The following is a 17,162-nucleotide window of genomic DNA, read 5'->3' as shown; positions in this document are numbered from 1 at the left end:
CCCCTTGCTGGTAACCATGATAATGGAAGCAATCATGCATTTATACAGGTATTAACTTCGGCTCTACCGAAATATTTGGCATACCGCAGCAACATTTACTAAATCGTAGGGGAGAGGCGGGAGAATTGGGACGAAGGAGAATAGGGACACGCAAAGATCTCAGAGATGGCAGCTCCGGATCACCACTTGTACTTTCATGTTTTTCTTTTTTGTATCAGGCAGGGCTGGAAACTATCAGCTTACCTTTTCCGGTGCGCAGGAACGCTGTACGCGGTGAGTGCCAAAAAACTATACTTTTCGAGTGTTATTTCAAGATGTGTGTGCTGTTCATGTCAAGCCATCTATTCTTTTAACTATTTCACATTCTAAGCTCACATAATGTTAATTTTCTTGCTTGCATTTAAAATGATGTAAGCCAATTGACAAACGGCGGAGAACTCGTCTAGTAGCTAGCGTGCGCTGCAGGAGAATCGGGACGCCAGGAAGGAAGTTTTCGACCGTTGCCGTTGCCTAGCATGTGCCTAGACTGCCTAGGTTGATAGTCATATGATCCGCTGTGCCGTAAGTAGCGCATTGGCTGTGATGATTGAAAGTGATTATTACGACTGCAGGTTGTGTGGCGGTGTCGTCTGGGTGTTGTGTAGACTGCCGGCATTACTACTAGCCCGATCTTACGTTGGAAATACCTTCCCGTTGTTGGGGTTCTTCTGCCAAAAACAGAATGGTTATTTGGAGGTGGAAAATATATCCTGAATTCACGTTCTAAAATGTTGTGTCTCATTTTCAACACGAAATAAATGAATCTGATGTGCTACCATTTTCAGCGGAAGGAAACGTTGCCACGACCATTGACAAGGTCATGAACGCAAGTAAATGGCAATGCAGTGCATTTATTTTACCATTTGCAATTCAATTATGGAACATGTAGCCAAGTAGAAATTTTGTCCCAATGCTCCTTAGTATGTCCCAATTGATATTCAAGTCTTCCCCGATTCTCCTGCGTGCGTCTCGATTCTCCTGTAAATGAAGGTCTTTGTTTTTGCTTCACGCGAGTTGTATCCTACCACAAAGTGAGACTTACGTATTGGTATGATGTAAATAAATATCCAATTTATTTATTAGTATGGTGCAATGCTACCTAGCTTTTATACTTTTGCTGCAATGACTCAACAAAGTTGAAGTTGCAAAAATGTCCCAATTCTCCCGCCTCTCCCCTACAAATAGCAACTACAAACAGTAAATACAGCAAATCATCGACTTTCGCTCGCAACATGTTTACTGGCGGCATTTATTCGGGATCTTACAAGATGAACCACGTTTTTTGCACTACATAACAATGTTTTTATAGCAAACCTCGGTTCTGAAAAAGTCACATGAGGCCATCAATGTAACCAACAAGACGCCTCATCTATAGACCGAGCAGCCATGGCCGGAACCGAGTGTTGTCCATAAAACGCATACGATCATTTAGTAACTTTCTACGCTCAAGGCGATACCTTTTTTGTCACAATGCTTGTCTGTCTGTGTTTGGTGTTCAGTCCTGAAGAAGTTGCAGACCACTTATGCTTCCCCCTTGTTCAACTTTATTTTCATCATACAAGCAAAGCCATGTTGCACCTCGGTGAACGTACCCACATAATCTAGAATATCAGTTCAAGATCACATAAGAAGGTTTCACATTTGCTTTGCAATGATGTTAACATATCGTTCATACTCAAGGATGGAAGGAGTTCCGAGGCTGGATGCAGTTTATCGGTTCACTTCGTGGTCACACACCAAACTTAGAAGACAAATATGGCGCTTCCTTCCAACGCCACGACCAGTGCATTAAATCATACAGGACTCATCCACCACGATGAGAATCTGCATCAACACTGTTCATAAAGTAGAATCCAGTTCAGCCGCTCCCATTGCCCAACCACGGCGCGCCACCGATTGGCACCTACCGCCCGAGCGGGCCGAGCCCGCACCAGCCCTCGGGACTCTCTGCGCGTCAGCCAATCCCCGGTCGGCAGTGTACGCGTCACTTGGTGGCCACCCCGTACAGGATCGGATTGACGGGGCTGACAACCACGCTGGGTGACGAGCGCGGCCGCGCCTTGTTCTCGGCGACGAGCACAGTATGGTGTTCGATGGCGCTGAAGCCAACCGCCGTCAGCACCTGTCGGCGGGACACTACGCTGTGAATCCACCTAACGCCCGGGGGACAGCGTCAGGACTGTGACCTGCGTCCCTGAGCGACGCTAGCCGGCTTCCTCCCAAACAGTCACGGTACACGTACGCGGTCTGGGCCTGGTGTAGCATGCCTGAGGGTACGGTGACACTTTCGTAATTCGCGTCCCCACTTGCTTGATGTCGCTATAGATGGAAACCTCAAAACACACTGTTCCAGATCATTATCACGTGCTCTCCTAATCTTACAGTTCTGTCGTCTTCATCCCATCCATCAGTATTACTCACCTGCTGGTCTAGGTCGGGAACGCACCACCACAGACCACCAGCTCCCCGTGTTCGGCCACGGACCCCAATCCCTTGGGTGCCCCCCCCCCCCCCCGTGCCCCGCACCGCTGCAGCACCAGCTTACCGGCTCGACGTCACGGTTGAGCACACAGCCGTCGAACAGCAGCGGCCACAGCCCGCTGTCCGAGAGCGCGTTTTGAATGCGACGCCGCCACGTGCCCGGCTCGTCTCCGATGTGCTCGAAGAAATAGAACTTGCCACCCTGCGACGAGCGGCACAACTGTGGGTCATGGGAGTCACCGACCGCTGACAGCATGGGGCCGGATGTGGAAACCACCAGCCGCAGCTGAAAGGTGCTAGTGTGCAGTACTTTGCCCACTAGCGCGCGCTGCATACTTGTGCTAGGCGCCTGCGCCTATGGTGACTCTGAGTTGACTGCGACCCTTTGTGCTGAGTTCGTAGCTGAGATTGGATTTCCGTTCACACCTATTCAGCATTGACGACGGTAATTGCCGTCGATGAAAATGGGGGAAGGATGGAGAGGAAAGGAGAGGGAGGATGGGAGAAGGGGAGGGGCCAGAGGCTTTGCAGTCAAGAGGTTCCTGGCGTAAGAAGCAAAATTTCAAAGTCCGTGGCGCCGCCCCTGACTGTAGACTAAGTGAGCTATGCATTCATTAAAAAACGAAACAATGTATTCCTTCGTCGTAAGTTGAAAGCTCACTGACTCACGTGAGTCAGTGAACCTAACACAGACAATGCATGCTTGCCGGATTCAAACAGTGAATTGAAAACTTTTAAACAGTAGAAAACTTCATTATCATCAATAATCTAGCCAATCAGTTGGCACCGTTTTATTGTCCTGAAAGCACATAATGTCTAGCCAAGGTGTTTTACACAGACTATGGATGAACAATTATTACCAATAAAATCAACCAGCATAACATCACTGCACGTGAGATGAACCAATGATAAACCGCCCCACACACTGCATGATAACAATTTGAATCAGAGCGGATTCATTGAACTGAAATATAAATCGACAGTGAATAAATCCTAAGAGCACAAAATCATTACTTTGATCATATCTGAATCATTGAGTAACGGTCAAAACTTGACTCAAAAAGCTTGAATTGAACTTCACCACGCCCTCCCCCCCCCCCCCCCGTATCATCCTCTTCACCCCCACCACAAGTGTGACCGCCCAACAACCCCAGCGCGTAACATCCGGCCTCCATAACTAACCGGCACGAGAACGCGGAGGATCTCGCGAAGCATCTGGTCCAGGTGTGAGACGCTGCAGAGCACGAGCGTGATGACGACCACGTCCACCGAGCTGTCGGCCACTGATGGCATCGATTCGCCGCGTTCCGTCACAAACTGAATGTCCGGGTCCAGATGCGCCGCCTTCTGCTCGCACTCGCGCCGGAAGTACTTCTCGAATGCCGCGTTTGGATCGACGCAGAGCAGCCGCGAGCCGGCCGGGTAGTACTCGAGGTTGGTGCCCGTGCCGACGCCCACCTGGGCAGAGTGGGCGGGGGGGGGGGGGTAGGTAGGGCATCAATAGTTTGCCCACAGTTGTCGTCAACTGACTCCATAACGACTGCTCAGGTAAAGACTCCGTTGATTGGTGGGGCACTCTAAGAGGGTTTTCCTGCACCCGTACTGTACGTAATGTCTCTCAAGGGAGCGTTCCACATTTGCTCAGTGGTTTGAACTGGAAAATTCATCTTAAAGATCATTTGGTGCAGTTCACAGCCCTGTCCTTCTTAAGATAAAAACCCTTCAAGAGTTTTTGCCACACGCCCGCGAAGATATGGATACTATTTCAGGGAGGCTGTTGCAAGGTTACCCAGGCATCCATGACGTCATAACGTCATTCAAATCCTACTATTCCATTGGGCATGCGGTAATCGGGTAAAAGAGATACCAAGAATAATGTTATTGTCCAGTCGTTCATAGCTGACGTTCGTAAGCATGATTTCACGATACAATGGCCATCAATTGGCTCTTAATCAATGTTGTGCAGGGTACGATGGCTTAATAAAACAATGAGGTATTGAGGAGCATATTTACTAGAAAGAAAAATTATGTTGTCTACAGCAAGCAGTGTTTTCCATTCAAAAGTAATCAATATTCATAAGTGAGCCTATCGCATCATGTCTGATGCTTGGTTCAATATCTTCATAAGTGGGACATTTCCTGCGATTAACTAGGAGTCATACCTCCAGGATGTTCAACGCATTCTTCTTTTGCAGCTCCAGATGCGCCGACTTCACTGCCTTAAGGCTGGAGAAGAGCTCTTTCTTGGTGCTTTCAAAAGATCTCCGAAGTGAATCCTTCATAATGAAGTTCATAACCGCGGCAAATACCTTATCTCTGAGCTGCTGAACACGAGTGGGCCCAAAGATTATTTTCATCATGACGGTGATCAAGACAAACCACCCTAATATGAAGACAATGGAGTCTGTAAGACAACGTATCCAGCACCACATCTTGCCGAGACGATATCTGAAAGAAAGCAAACTCTTTGAACATATCAGAAATTGATGAAAATGCCGGGCCTGGACGTCCGTTCATAGTACAGGAAGAAACCAATACTTCCGCGCATTGGCTGGCATCACGTATATATAACGTTCCGAATTGGTTTAATTGACTGTGGCAACAATCACATCAACAATGCTCACCGCCCACCACCTAATAGTTCAAGGACTGTACGAGGATTTGCTTGTCTGTTTCGGGCTGGAGAGAGTCTGTTAATGAATATACTTTCCGAAATTTGAAGGCGTCTTCTGTCATTGCGCCTCCGTAAAATGTCAGTGTTTTCTGTCAGTTGTTGTGTCAATGTCCTGTCGTGTTCGTGTCGCATGCGGTCCAGAGGTGCCCAATCACGTAAGTGCATAGTCAGGCGTCGCGAGAGTGTTATTGTGGTCACACCATTGCCAAATTGATGGTGTTGCGATGGGCTCACCTCTAGGACCTTTATTCGCTAATTTCTTTAAGGTACGTGTACAAGCCGAACAACTACAAAATGGCCACATAAGACCGGACATTTATTGTCGCCATGCAGACGCTATCTTCGTGGAAGTCAGGGACATCGACCAACTAGAACGTCTCAAAAACATCTTTGAAGAACGGCCTAGTTTAAATTTCATGAAATAACTAAGTGTACAAAGCATGATACCCATTCTTGACGTGACAGTTGATGGACGAGGACAGCGATTTAAATCGACTGTATACCGAAAACAGACAAACAACAGACGGTGCTTAAATGCCTGACAGTGAGTGTCACCGACGCTATAAAATTAGCGTCATAATATATGCTGACAGTGAGTTGCGATGGGATATGTATATATATATATATATATATATATATATATATATATATATATATATGTGTGTGTGTGTATATATATATGCATATATATATATATATATATATATATATATATATATGTGTGTGTGTGTTTATTTATGTACATATATATTTATGTATATGTATACATGCCCGGTATTCCCCTTCTAATGTGGAGAAGAGCCAACTTCTACACTAAAATTAAGAATACAAACTTCCAAATTGTTGGCATTAAAATGAGAACATCCTGATTAACATTTCCATGTTATTGCCGTTTTGAAGGGCTGAGTATTTTCACCATAGGAGATAAGCTCAGGACAGATGTTCGCAACCATTAAGCGTGTCTCCTCGTCAATGACCACTATTTTATAAGAACGGATCAAGATGAGCATTACCACGATCACAGAATCAGCACGGTCAACGGTTTCTACGGCGAATGCGGTAACACGTACGGGTGCCCGCTTTGTTGTTGGCATTAGGGAGGACAGTCTCTCGTTAGGGGCAGGAAGCTACCTGGGTGATACTAACGATAAAGAGCCCTCCTGACCACAGGGGAAAAACGCATCAGTTGTGCGCTGTTGTCATGCTCTTTGCCAGCTGATGTTGGCATAACAAGTCCGGATGGCTCTCATAAAAACAAGGACGGTGCCCACTAAACTTTGTGAAAGGTGCGACTCGGCGCAGTCGTCACATGATTCTCGTAGAGGCGTTTAGAAAGAGGTTGTGCTCGGCGAAGACCGCACAATATCCCAGCCAGGAAATACCTACCTGAAGGACAGGCCCGTTTAGGGCCAAGAACGCTATCTGGGCGACATGAAGGATGAGAGCCATCCTGGTTTAACGGAACGGGCGTTTTGCTAGACGCTTTCACCCCTCACCAATATGTGTCGAAATGAGGAGGAATTAACATTATGAACGTGCGTCCAAGGTTCCTAAAAAGGTGTAGGATAAAGAAAAAAAGAAGAGCGCGGCTGACTGTATTTAAAACCTCACCGGCACCTCCCTGCACACCCCTTCCGCGCCTCTCCTATCTCCCAGTGTCGCCGCACCGGCCGGTCCGCGCGGCAGTCAGCTGACTCGGCCGCCAGACAGAGCTGAGGAGACGACCCAAACGTGTCGGCCGGCCGGCTCAGCATAAACACAGCACACTCCCCCCGATCATAGATTACAAGATATCACACATCATACACAGGATCGTATATACATATAGCGCGTCTCATTGGCATGCGGTGCAACGGGCGCACCGCCGTACAGCACGACAACTCCTCCTCGGCGGCTGCGGCTCTCGGTTCACATCATGACCGTCAACTGCCAGGCCCTCAATGTTCCCTCCCGTTCCTGGCTCTGCCTCTGGCCCCGGTTTCCTTGACCTCGCGTTCTGCGCCCTGATCCACACGCGGAGCCGCTATTTGGAACACGCTCGGCTCGTCTACATCAGAGCGTTCCGTCGCCCACCTTTCCTCACTCGCGTCATCTTGCTCCATCCTGGCGACGCGCATATCGCGCACGTGCCGAGGCATCCTGTTGACCTCCACGGTCTGCGCGGACAGCACTTCGGTGACGGTGCCGAGCGAGCTCTGTTTATCACATCGGCGGCTCGGGTCCCGCACCCACACACTGTCGCCAACACCAAACTTACATGCTACTACGCTCGGCTCACCCACCGCTCCGTCAATTCCGCGCACGCGCAGCTCCTAGCGCTGTACCGTGTTCGCGCCGCAGTCTCATGTCCCATCCCGTCCTTCGGTGTCACAGTGTGCATATAGACGGCTTCAGGCACCTTACACTGTGAACGAGCCACAACAGATTTCACCACTCGGTAGCATCGTTCCACCACCCCGTTTCCAGACGGTGCATGAGCTGCACGGAACCGGACCGTAAGCCCTCCCCCCCCCAGAAAGAAAAAGACGTTCACAGTTCACAGAAAAACTGCTCTAACTGCTCAATCACACAGGCACTGTCCTGTCCCCGTAAGCGCCTCCACACCGCGAACCGGAAGGGATCGCAATCAGTGATTGTCAGGTAGTGGGCACCATCGACCTGTGCCACGTCCGTTGCAAGGCGCTCCCACGTTCCCAACACGCCCAGCCCCTCTCTCTCCCAGGGGACTGGTGAAGGATCGATAGACTGACAGCGCTGGCAGTCCCGCACCACCTCTCACTTGACGCTTTGTCACTGTCGTCGGCTGGGCGCGCCTGCAGAAATACAGGGTGCGCTTAGCTCCTGGGTGTCGAGAGAGTTCATGCACTCTGCGGATTTCTGACAGCTCCTCCGCCGCCTCATCACTGCAGACGGCGGTGCAGATGACATCGTTGGACGCAGCCGGCAGCCACTTCTGCGACGCTCGAGAGAGAGAATATCAGCCTTGTTCTCACAGGATCTCACAAACCTGACGCTGACTGCCAGCTCGTACTCCTCGATGTTCGACTTGAAGGTCTGCAGGCGCCGGCGAATCAGCATTTCGCCTTCGTCCTCAGCCGAGCTTTTACCGAGAGCGCGTCGGAGACCCAGTGGTACACGGACCATCATCATCTCCGCAGTCTTGGCTCCACACACGATCGCCAAATTTATGCTTTTCAGCACAGCGTCCATCTCGGCCATGTTAATGTGCACAAAGCCGCCGCGTCGGAGCCAGCCCACGCCTTCCACTATCTCCCCGTTCACCTCCAGGGCCGCTCCCAGTGCCAACGAGCCAGCGTCCATCCACACTCCCGCCACGGTACCGTCCAAATCCCACCGTCCTCCCGCGGGGTCAGCCTCTGTCGCACGGCGCAGCGTCTCTTCCACCGTCCCGATTACGCGTGTCTTTCACTTCCTCATCCCACGATATTGTCACTGAGTTTGTCAGGCGCTTTGCAAACGAAGTTGCGGGTCGAAGCCACCCACAGATGGGCGATCAGGCGGCCACACAGAGGGTGACGGACCCGATGACAACGCGCGGAGGATACTTCGTGGTTTTTTATCGACTGATTCAAACTTCCTCGCTCGCTCATTTGACGGTACATTAAAGTCACCGTACTCCTCAACGTTGTTTTCCTTACTGCAATAGACACGGTGTTGTATAGCTGTCCCTCGCGCCGCTTCAATGTGAGCCTGTGGAAACAGCCTCTTGAAGAAACCGAATGATGTTGCGTCTCGATACTCAGCGAACCCCTGGAGATGTCTTTGTGGCATCTGTCTGTTACTTTATCCCGCGCTATTCCAGATTTTTAACCCTCGCTCGCCTGTGTCCGCGTCTCGCCACCACGCAAAGCCCGCCGACGGCACGCGGCCCGATACCGCGACGCGCCCGTTGCTGCTTGTTTGCACACTATGCTGCAAGTGGCGCCAGATTGACCTCGACCGTCTATACTAACATTAACAAACGCGACGCCATGCAATGATTATCGGTGGGCGCCGCCGCGAAACAACGCCCCACGTGACCTTCACCCGTGCACCTCGCGCCGCTCACGAGTTTGGTGTTTGGTGAAGAGTTTGACTTTTTAAGCGTGCTACATCTTGTTTCTGTGGAGGAGGCTCACTCCAAACCAACGACGGCGCCAAAGTCTCCGGGAGATCGAAGTCGGCTAGCTTAGAGAATGAGAAAGTCCAATACGCTCCGTTTAGTCAGTGGTCGCTGCGCGTCAGTCACTTCGTTGTCCCTCCGCCATACGAGCCGTCCTCGCTTCTCCTCGACGCGCAGTCCGAGCAAACGGGCGCCGTCGGACAGCCGCACGGCTGGCTTACAGTCGCGACCATACCGGCGGAGGTGGGCATCCACATGCTGCGCGGGGGCGACGTTTTCGTTGACGAAAATATCTTCCACATACGGGGATGCTGCGCGGTCGACTCTGGAGTCGGCGTTATGGTGAAACCGAATCCCAGACGGGTCAGGCAGTACCGGGTGCCACGGAACACGACCGTCTGGTAGCACCAGAGAGATTCGTGAACATGGATCTGTAGGTGTGCCTTACGGGGATCTATCAGTGCAGCGTCGCGCCCCAGCTTACGCCACTCCGCAGCTTCTCAGCACACACGTCTGCGTCGGCGGTGTGAGCTGTGACGTGGTCATTGAGTTCCCTGAAGTCCAGCACTGGTCTTACTTGATCCTTGTTTGGGTTGACGACAGCCATTAGAGGAATGGTCCCTCGGACAGGGCCGTGCACCCGCTCGTCATACGGGTGCAACCATCCATTGGCCACCCATGCAAACAGCTCTTCCTTGTACGCGCTCCGTGCCGCAGGGGTTATACGGTACTCGGTAGCCTGATTCAACAGCCTCTCTGGTTTGACACCACCGGCCCATTTCCACACCAGAGTCCATTTCCTCTTCTCTCTGTCATACGTTGCCAGGAAGTCCGTCTCTTCCATATTCACCACTGCCGCTGGTCCCCCAACGCTATCAGCTGCCGCCACCACCGCCGCCCGCTCACTACTCCCGGCCTCTGCCGCCGCGGCCGACCCCTCACTGCTCCCGGCCGCCGCCGCCGACCCCTCACCGCTCGCGACCGCCGCCGCCGACTCCTCATTGCTCCCGGCTGCCGCCGCCGACCCCTCACCACTCGCGGCCGCCGCCGCCGACTCCTCACCGTTCCCGGCCGCCGCCGCCGACCCCTCACCGCTCGCGGCCGCCGCCGCAGACTCCTCACTGCTCCCGGCTGCCGCCGCCGACCCCTCACCACTCGCGGCCGCCGCCGCCGACCCCTCACCGCTCCCGGCCGCCGCCGCTGCCACGCAGGCGCCACGGACTTCCAACCAAAGCGCGCGTCTCCGGGCGACCTCACATTCACTCCGCCCAAAGCCTCCACTCCATCCATTCCAAGGATCGCCGAGAAGCCGAGCGGCCTTTTCTTTACGACGATGGCGTCCACGATCACCGCTGCACGCAGTCCTGGGAGCTGAACACGGACGTCAGCCGTGCCGATACAGTCAAAGCGTTGACCGCTAACCGTCACCGTGCTGACATCTCTCCTTTGTCAATTGGCACACAGAGACGAGTGCACTATCCTGCGCGTGCAGCCTGTATTGACGGGTACCTCGCACTCAACTTTCCCCAGCGCCAGCACTCTGACCGGCAGCGCGCCGCAACATCTCAGTCCCGAGAGGAGGCCGGCGCACGAGCCTCCTCTCGATCCCCGTTTCCCGGACATTGTGCTGCCATATGTCCTCCGACCATCACAGCGGTAGCACTGGATAACCCCTGCATTACCGCCTGCACGTGCAGAGCACTGCCCCGCGATGTGGCCCGGGCGACCACACGCGTGGCACAGTACACGCCTGTTCGGTCTGCCGTACGAACCCGGCTGCCGTGTGAGTGGCCCTCGTCGTGTCAGGCGCGGACCTGCCTGCCTCATCCGGTCCGTCGCCCTCCTCTCGGACAGACGGCGCGCGGGCTGCCTCCTCCGGTCCCGTCGCCCTCCTCTCAGGAGGACGGTCGCGGGGCTGCCTCCTCCGGGTCCGTCGCCCTCCTCTCGGAGGACGGCGCGCGGCTGCCTCCTCCGGTCCGTCGCCCTCCTCTCAAAGGACGGCTCTGGCGCGGTCCACGACCTCGGTAAGAGAGAGGGACTCCATCCTCGCGCCAGCACGTAGCAGCTCTTTGGTCGATTCGGGCAGGCCGGCCACAAAAGCGCAACCCACGCCCTCCTCTGACAGCCCGCCAAACAGCGTCGCCAGCTGCTGCAGCTCCGCCAAATAGACGTCCACGGATTCACCAGCGCGCAGCCGTCGTGCCGTTAACAGCTCGTACGCTGCGAAATCGTCCACGGCGAAGGCATGGTCTAGAGCTTTCTTGACTTGCTCGGCGTCTCTTACGTGCTCTGTTGATAGCTGCCGGTAAACGGCCGAGGCGCCGCCTTTCAGACGCAACGGGATGATTATCGTAACATCCGCCTCTGGCTGCTGCAGACTGCACACTGTCTGCACCTTCTCAAGCCAGTCCACGATATCGCCGGTGCCATCAAATTCAGGGATAAGTTTAACGTCAAAACTTGCCATGGTTAACAGCCGAAATAGTTTGTGAGATAACGGAACAAAGAAGAGCGCGACCGACTGTATTTAAGACGTTACCGGCTATAGCCGCAGGAACGTTTCAAAAAGTGGGGAGGGGGGCAAGCTTAGGGTGTACTTCAGGAACTTTTTCTGCAAAAGCGAGCCCAATGACCGGGGGGGGGGGGGGGATAGGGGGTAGGGATGGAGATTGTTATCGCTCTTGTTATTCAAATGTCATGACTGCTATGCTAGCTATGCATCTAGAGCTGTTTGTCACTGGTGCACAACCTTGCCTATTCGACTCATCTGTCATTTGGAAAATAGGGCTATCCAGCTTCCCTAGATTACTCGTCCATTTTAACATTGTCTTTCCTGAGGAGACGAAATTCCACGAGCGGGTAGGTATTTTGGGTCATTAAGAAAGAATTTGCCCCTCCACAGCGTAGACGCCAAAATACGGCAGGGATATAGGCTGGTGAGAATTTTGAAAGTGGATCGATCGCTCACAGTGCGCCAGGTTTTTCATGCGCCTTCATTTCGCCGGCTGATTTTCAAGAAATAAGACTTGTCGCAGCATTTTAGGCGGAAACAAATTTGGGAGCTTGAAACTGCTAGAAAAACGTGACAAAGCCATAAAAATGGAGTTTCTCTTTTAAGAATCAAGCCACATAATAAGGCCCATCTGTCATATGTTTCTTATCTGGGCCCTGCTCCTGTTCCCCGTCGGTTGGCCAGTGGCCTTGGCCTGGTATGTCTCCCGGCGTGGCTTGACTGCAAGCTGATCGGGTGGTTGGCTACGACTTTGTTGCATACTTTATGGACCAGCATGATCTGCTTTTGTGTGTAGGCAAGGGCATAGCCAGACACTTTTCAGAGGGAACACAGGGTTGACAAAAACCCATCTTATGGTGACCCCCCCCCCCAAAAAAAAAAATCTCCGGATATGGATTGCTTGTTAATAATTGACACGTTTTTATACGTTGTTTTTTGTTATTTCTATCTTGTAACCAAAACAGAAACCAGGAGCTACCGTGAGCTCAATTCTGTATGTGTTTTGAGGTCAATAAGGTGCAGAAATCAGGCGTTGAACGACTGCGTGGAGGAAATCCCCGGCGCTCTTAATTCACAATGGTTAGCTGACTATAAACCGATAGGATTCGGACGCTTTGTCAATTTTTTTATCTGGGTTCTACAAACAGTGAGGACATTGCGAAGGTAGATTGTAGATCGATATGCTTGATCCTAATTTGAAGACGAAAATTTGATTGTAGATCGAGCAGTCAACAATGTGTGTTAACAAGGCCAATCCATGTTTGTCTGAAAATGTTCACCATTCAGTGAGAATCGATCAGCGATACAACTGATGTAACGTGTTTTTTAACATGCTGGCTCGCAACTGTTAGCAACAAAAGCTCGCCACCAAGTGTTGCAGTGTCCGTAGTCCGCAGAGCGTTAGCCCAGTAGCTAACATTTAGCCGTGGCCCACCAGCGGACAAAAATGATGACGCTCCTGAAATGATTACCTTTAAACACTTAAATCAACTAGTTATACAAGTTATGTGGCGTAATTTTGAGCATGCGCACTCGAAAATTTTGGAAACACAAGCCTCGCCCCCAGGCGCTGCAGTCTCCGTAGGCCGCGCAGCGTCGGCCTAGCAGCTAATATTAAGTTGTGGCCAACGGGTGGACGAAAATGACGACACTTCTGACAACGTATCTTTGGACGCTTCATGACATTAGATCTTGTATTTGGAAGGCAGTCTGAGGCATATTTCACGCGTGCAAGTTTTAGATGGATGAAAAGAACGGGTTGGCCCGCTAAAGCAGCCGCGAAGTGGGGCTGGAATCTGGGGGTTGAAATGAAAGAGTGAAGGAAATATATTTATTTTTGTGTTCCCGCAGCTATTTATCTGTCCAGAAGACAAATTAACACGGCGCCTGCCGTCTGGTGGCACTTGCAGTGACCGAAACTTATCGGTTTTACGGAAGTTGCAACTCAGACCATCATTGTTCTTGCTCTCGAGTTTGCGGGCGGGCGTATTCAAGCCTTTTGATATAATTTGTTTCAAAAATACATTCTGAAAAATTGAACGTTCTCAGGCAAACATGGCATGACCTTGCTCGTTTCTTGAATTCATTTCGACCCGCGCTATTCAACAACGAGAGTCCACTCTACTCAACAATAATGAGACCTCTTATTCCCTGCCGGGCAAGTGGCACCTTGAGTAGAACACCAGGGGTACATTACCGTTTCCGGTCAAGGGCTGAAGGGCCATTCCGTCCCATCGCGAAGTGCTTTCTGGCTATCATTCTGGTGGCACGGGGCGGGATCTCATGGTCAATCCGGAGGTCATTAGAAGGATATAGCATATCACATTGTTCCCATCCCTGACACGAAAGGCCTTCCGATCCGCGCAGTTAGCCCCGGATCAGCACAAGGACCCTCATTGACGCAGCAACATCCCTGATCACCGCAGGCAGTCCGATAGTCTTCACATACACTCCAGTTCCATGTTCTTATGTGTTCTTCAGAGATATTGAGTTCTCCCTGACTGTAGGTTGCAGATGAAATAGGGTTCATAATTTGCATCAACATGGCTAGCCCATGTTCGTATTATTCTGCTCAAGATCCTGTCAGAGCTGATTACTAATAAGAAAACTACGTAATATGGTGCTGAACGCGCGCGCTCGCAAGTCATAGCAATAACAGCCTTGACACCCGGCGCTGCAGTCTCCAGGTCGTGCGGCGTCGGCCTTGCAGTTGTAACATCAAGCAATGGCCCATGAGGAAACGAAAAAGATGACGCATCTTAATGGAGGCTTAAGGGGAGCCTTAGCGGTGGATGGCTGGTGAACTAGGTAAATCGGCATACATGTTAAATGTAGTGCAAAAGTAAGCCAAATGCAACCTTAATCTGAAAAGTGGGGGGGGGGGCAGTTAACATTGCTGGGGGGGGGCATGGCCCCCTGTCCCCCCCCCCGTTCCTACGCCCATGTTACCGGCACCTCCCTGCACACCCCTTCCGCGCCTCTCTGATCTCCCACTGTCGCCGAGGCGGCCGGTCCGCGCGGCAGTCAGCTGACTCGGCCGCCAGACAGAGCTGAGGAGACGACCCCCACGTATCGGCCGGCCGGCTCGGCGTAAACAACCCAGCATGTTGACAGCATATTAGGCAAAAGTATTCCACCAGACCATGTGTGCATCTGGAGGCGCTAGTGGGGCAAAATTGTCGGGTCAATGTTGAGAGTTATGAATAGGCGTGGAAGTATAACTGCGTCATGAATGACCATAAGAATGGAAAAGAAGGCATGCAAAGGAATGCAGCGGCCCAACTCGCAAGGACCAGAGGCAGGAGCTGCAACTTAGACCGTGTCACGCCCGACATCGCCCTGGATCCGCCTCTTTTCATATATATGATATATATGATGTATGATATATGATATATTATATATATGATATATGATATATATGATGTGTGATATATATGATATATGATATACATGATATATGATATATTATATATGTGATATATATGATATATGATATACATGATATATGATATATATGATATATATGATATCTATGATACATGAATGGCTTAAGGCGTTTGGGGCCGTCGATTTCAGCGGGGAATGTGCGTATGGCTAACAGTTCCATACAGATTTCGTTCGCGTTACGTATGCTGCCCGGGTGAACGTAGACCTCGTGACCCGTCGACCGTGTCGTGCTGCCGAAACAATAGGGTAGAAATGGACGGCTTAAAATTAATTCATAATTTCATTGAAGTCAACTAATTTTAAAGTCAAAGACAAACTAGGGGGGGGGGGGGGCGGGGCAGGCGAGTTTTTCGGTAGGGCGCATCGTAACCCAAGTCGTGCTAGGTGGGTGTAGCAGTGGAAGAGCCACTCCACGGACCCCTCACAATCTTATTGTGTTCCTTCTCCTCAACCTCAGTCTGCACCCTGAGCAATCAAGTACCTATGTGGCTGAGGTAGAATTGCCAACCTCTCAGTTGTACATAGTTCTGAAAGCAGCACGGGATGCAGCGCGTAACTGAGTGCACTTTTCTGCAAGGTTGCATGAATATATGAGAGCACTCCTAGCAATGAATGAAAAGGCTGCGAAAAAACAAAGGAAGGTAGCACCCTGGAACCATCTTCAGTGTTCTAGCAGGGTATAATGACTTCGGAAATTAATTTCGGAGGCTGTTGCAAAAGGTTGCAAAATACTGCAAATGCGGCTTACGGTCAAACAAAGCACGTCAGCGCCCTAGAACAACCTTCAGTGGTCTCCCAAGGCACAAGAGCTACTAAAAGCGGGTTTTGAAAAATGTTGCAAAAGTTTGCAAAATGTTGCAAAAGTAAAACAAAGCACCATAGAGCTCCAGGACCATCTTTAGTTTTCTCGGAAGGACCGACAGTCCCCTAAGAAGCAATCAAGGAAAAACTGCAAATATTGCAGAGCCAATGTTGAGCAGTACATCGCTCTCCGTTGCAACAGAGCACAATCGCGAGGCATTATGAAGACCAATCCGATGGTGTTTCCCGAGAGGCTCTATCTTTCTTAATTTGGGACCCCCGGGCCTCTATCGGTCCACGTCACAAAAACGGCGATTCAGAGCGAGGGTTTACCCGCAGGTATGCCTATAAACCTACAGATATATTCACTAAATGGATAAAAAAATCATAGCCAAAACAATACAACCTCCTTGCCACCTTACCACAGTCCGGGTAATGGACCTTCTCCGGGGAGCCACCGCAGCAAAAGAGGCTGCTATCGTGCGGCCGCGGAGTGAGCGCCCATGACTGCCGGGCGCCGAATGCAGCAGCACAGTGCACTCGAACAGGTGCAGTGTGCCAGCAATGGGGCGACGCTGCATGGAAAAAACCTGCACCGGGAATGCCAGGAAGCTGCAAAAGTGTCAGAGTGGTGCGTTCTATCGCCTACGGGTCAGAAATGTTTTGTAACATTCCTGACAGGCAGCGGCGTCCCTATCCACGCCGGCAGCGCGCACACAGTCGGCACCAATGCGAACACCACGCGCACGCGGTCGGTGGGTCGCATAGCAACGGACTCATTTTCCACGCCGGGGCGAGCCGGGATTCAGGGGGAAGATGAGACCGCGGATCCGCTGAGCTACCTTTGGAACGGAACAATCCGGGGCGCGTTCCATGTGTCGCTGGTTCGCATTTGCACTCACCCTTCCATCGGTTTTTGGCCACGTTTACAAAGCCCGTTGTGATTGAAGCTTATAGTAAATCTGCATTTGCCGTCGTCCTGAAGTGGTTTTACGACTTAAAACCTTATGTTTTTTAGATAAATAAGCATTTTTCAGCAACGTTCATTTTGGTTTGCCACTGATCCACGTGCCGAGTGAGATGTC

At 51.4% G+C, this 17,162-nt stretch overlaps 1 protein-coding gene and 1 long non-coding RNA gene across 4 annotated transcripts; one reads left to right on the top strand and one right to left on the bottom strand.

Moving 5' to 3' along the window:
- The first annotated feature begins 223 nt into the window (after positions 1-223).
- Positions 224-5,241, top strand: LOC119100751 (uncharacterized). Its single transcript, XR_005094455.1, has 2 exons — positions 224-273; positions 4,716-5,241. It is a non-coding gene; the product is annotated as an uncharacterized LOC119100751 (long non-coding RNA).
- LOC119100750 (methyltransferase-like protein 7A) lies at positions 1,561-16,576 on the bottom strand. Of its 3 annotated transcripts, none has more exons than XM_037223866.1 (5): positions 16,500-16,576; positions 4,683-4,968; positions 3,703-3,978; positions 2,585-2,722; positions 1,561-2,161 (listed from the first exon to the last, which is right to left on the bottom strand). In XM_037223866.1, exons 2-5 carry the CDS (start codon positions 4,950-4,952, stop codon positions 2,024-2,026), a joined length of 822 nt encoding a protein of 273 aa, XP_037079761.1. In that variant the 5' UTR covers positions 4,953-4,968; positions 16,500-16,576; the 3' UTR covers positions 1,561-2,023. The 3 variants fall into 3 exon arrangements, with proteins under 3 accessions (XP_037079761.1, XP_037079763.1, XP_037079762.1); XM_037223868.1 differs by lacking the exon at positions 16,500-16,576 and adding an exon at positions 6,806-6,906; XM_037223867.1 differs by lacking the exon at positions 16,500-16,576 and having other exon boundaries at positions 4,683-4,987.
- Between the last annotated feature and the right edge of the window lie 586 nt (positions 16,577-17,162).

The sequence above is a fragment of the Pollicipes pollicipes genome, unplaced genomic scaffold, assembly GCF_011947565.3.
Source record: "Pollicipes pollicipes isolate AB1234 unplaced genomic scaffold, Ppol_2.1 Scaffold_4881;HRSCAF=5763_pilon_pilon_pilon, whole genome shotgun sequence".
NCBI classification, from domain to species: Eukaryota; Metazoa; Arthropoda; class Thecostraca; order Pollicipedomorpha; family Pollicipedidae; genus Pollicipes; species Pollicipes pollicipes.
Note: the sequence above shows the minus strand (reverse complement) of the source record. Positions and strands in the feature narration are given on the sequence as shown.

Coding starts and splice junctions, on each gene's coding strand:
- LOC119100750 (XM_037223866.1), bottom strand. CDS start 4,952: ATGTGGTGCTGGATACGTTGTCTTACAGACTCCATTGTCTTCATATTA. Junction 3,979..4,682: donor ATGCGTTGAACATCCTGGAG/GTATGACTCCTA, acceptor CACTCTGCCCAG/GTGGGCGTCGGCACGGGCAC. Junction 2,723..3,702: donor TCCTCCGCGTTCTCGTGCCG/GTTAGTTATGGA, acceptor CGCTCGTCGCAG/GGTGGCAAGTTCTATTTCTT.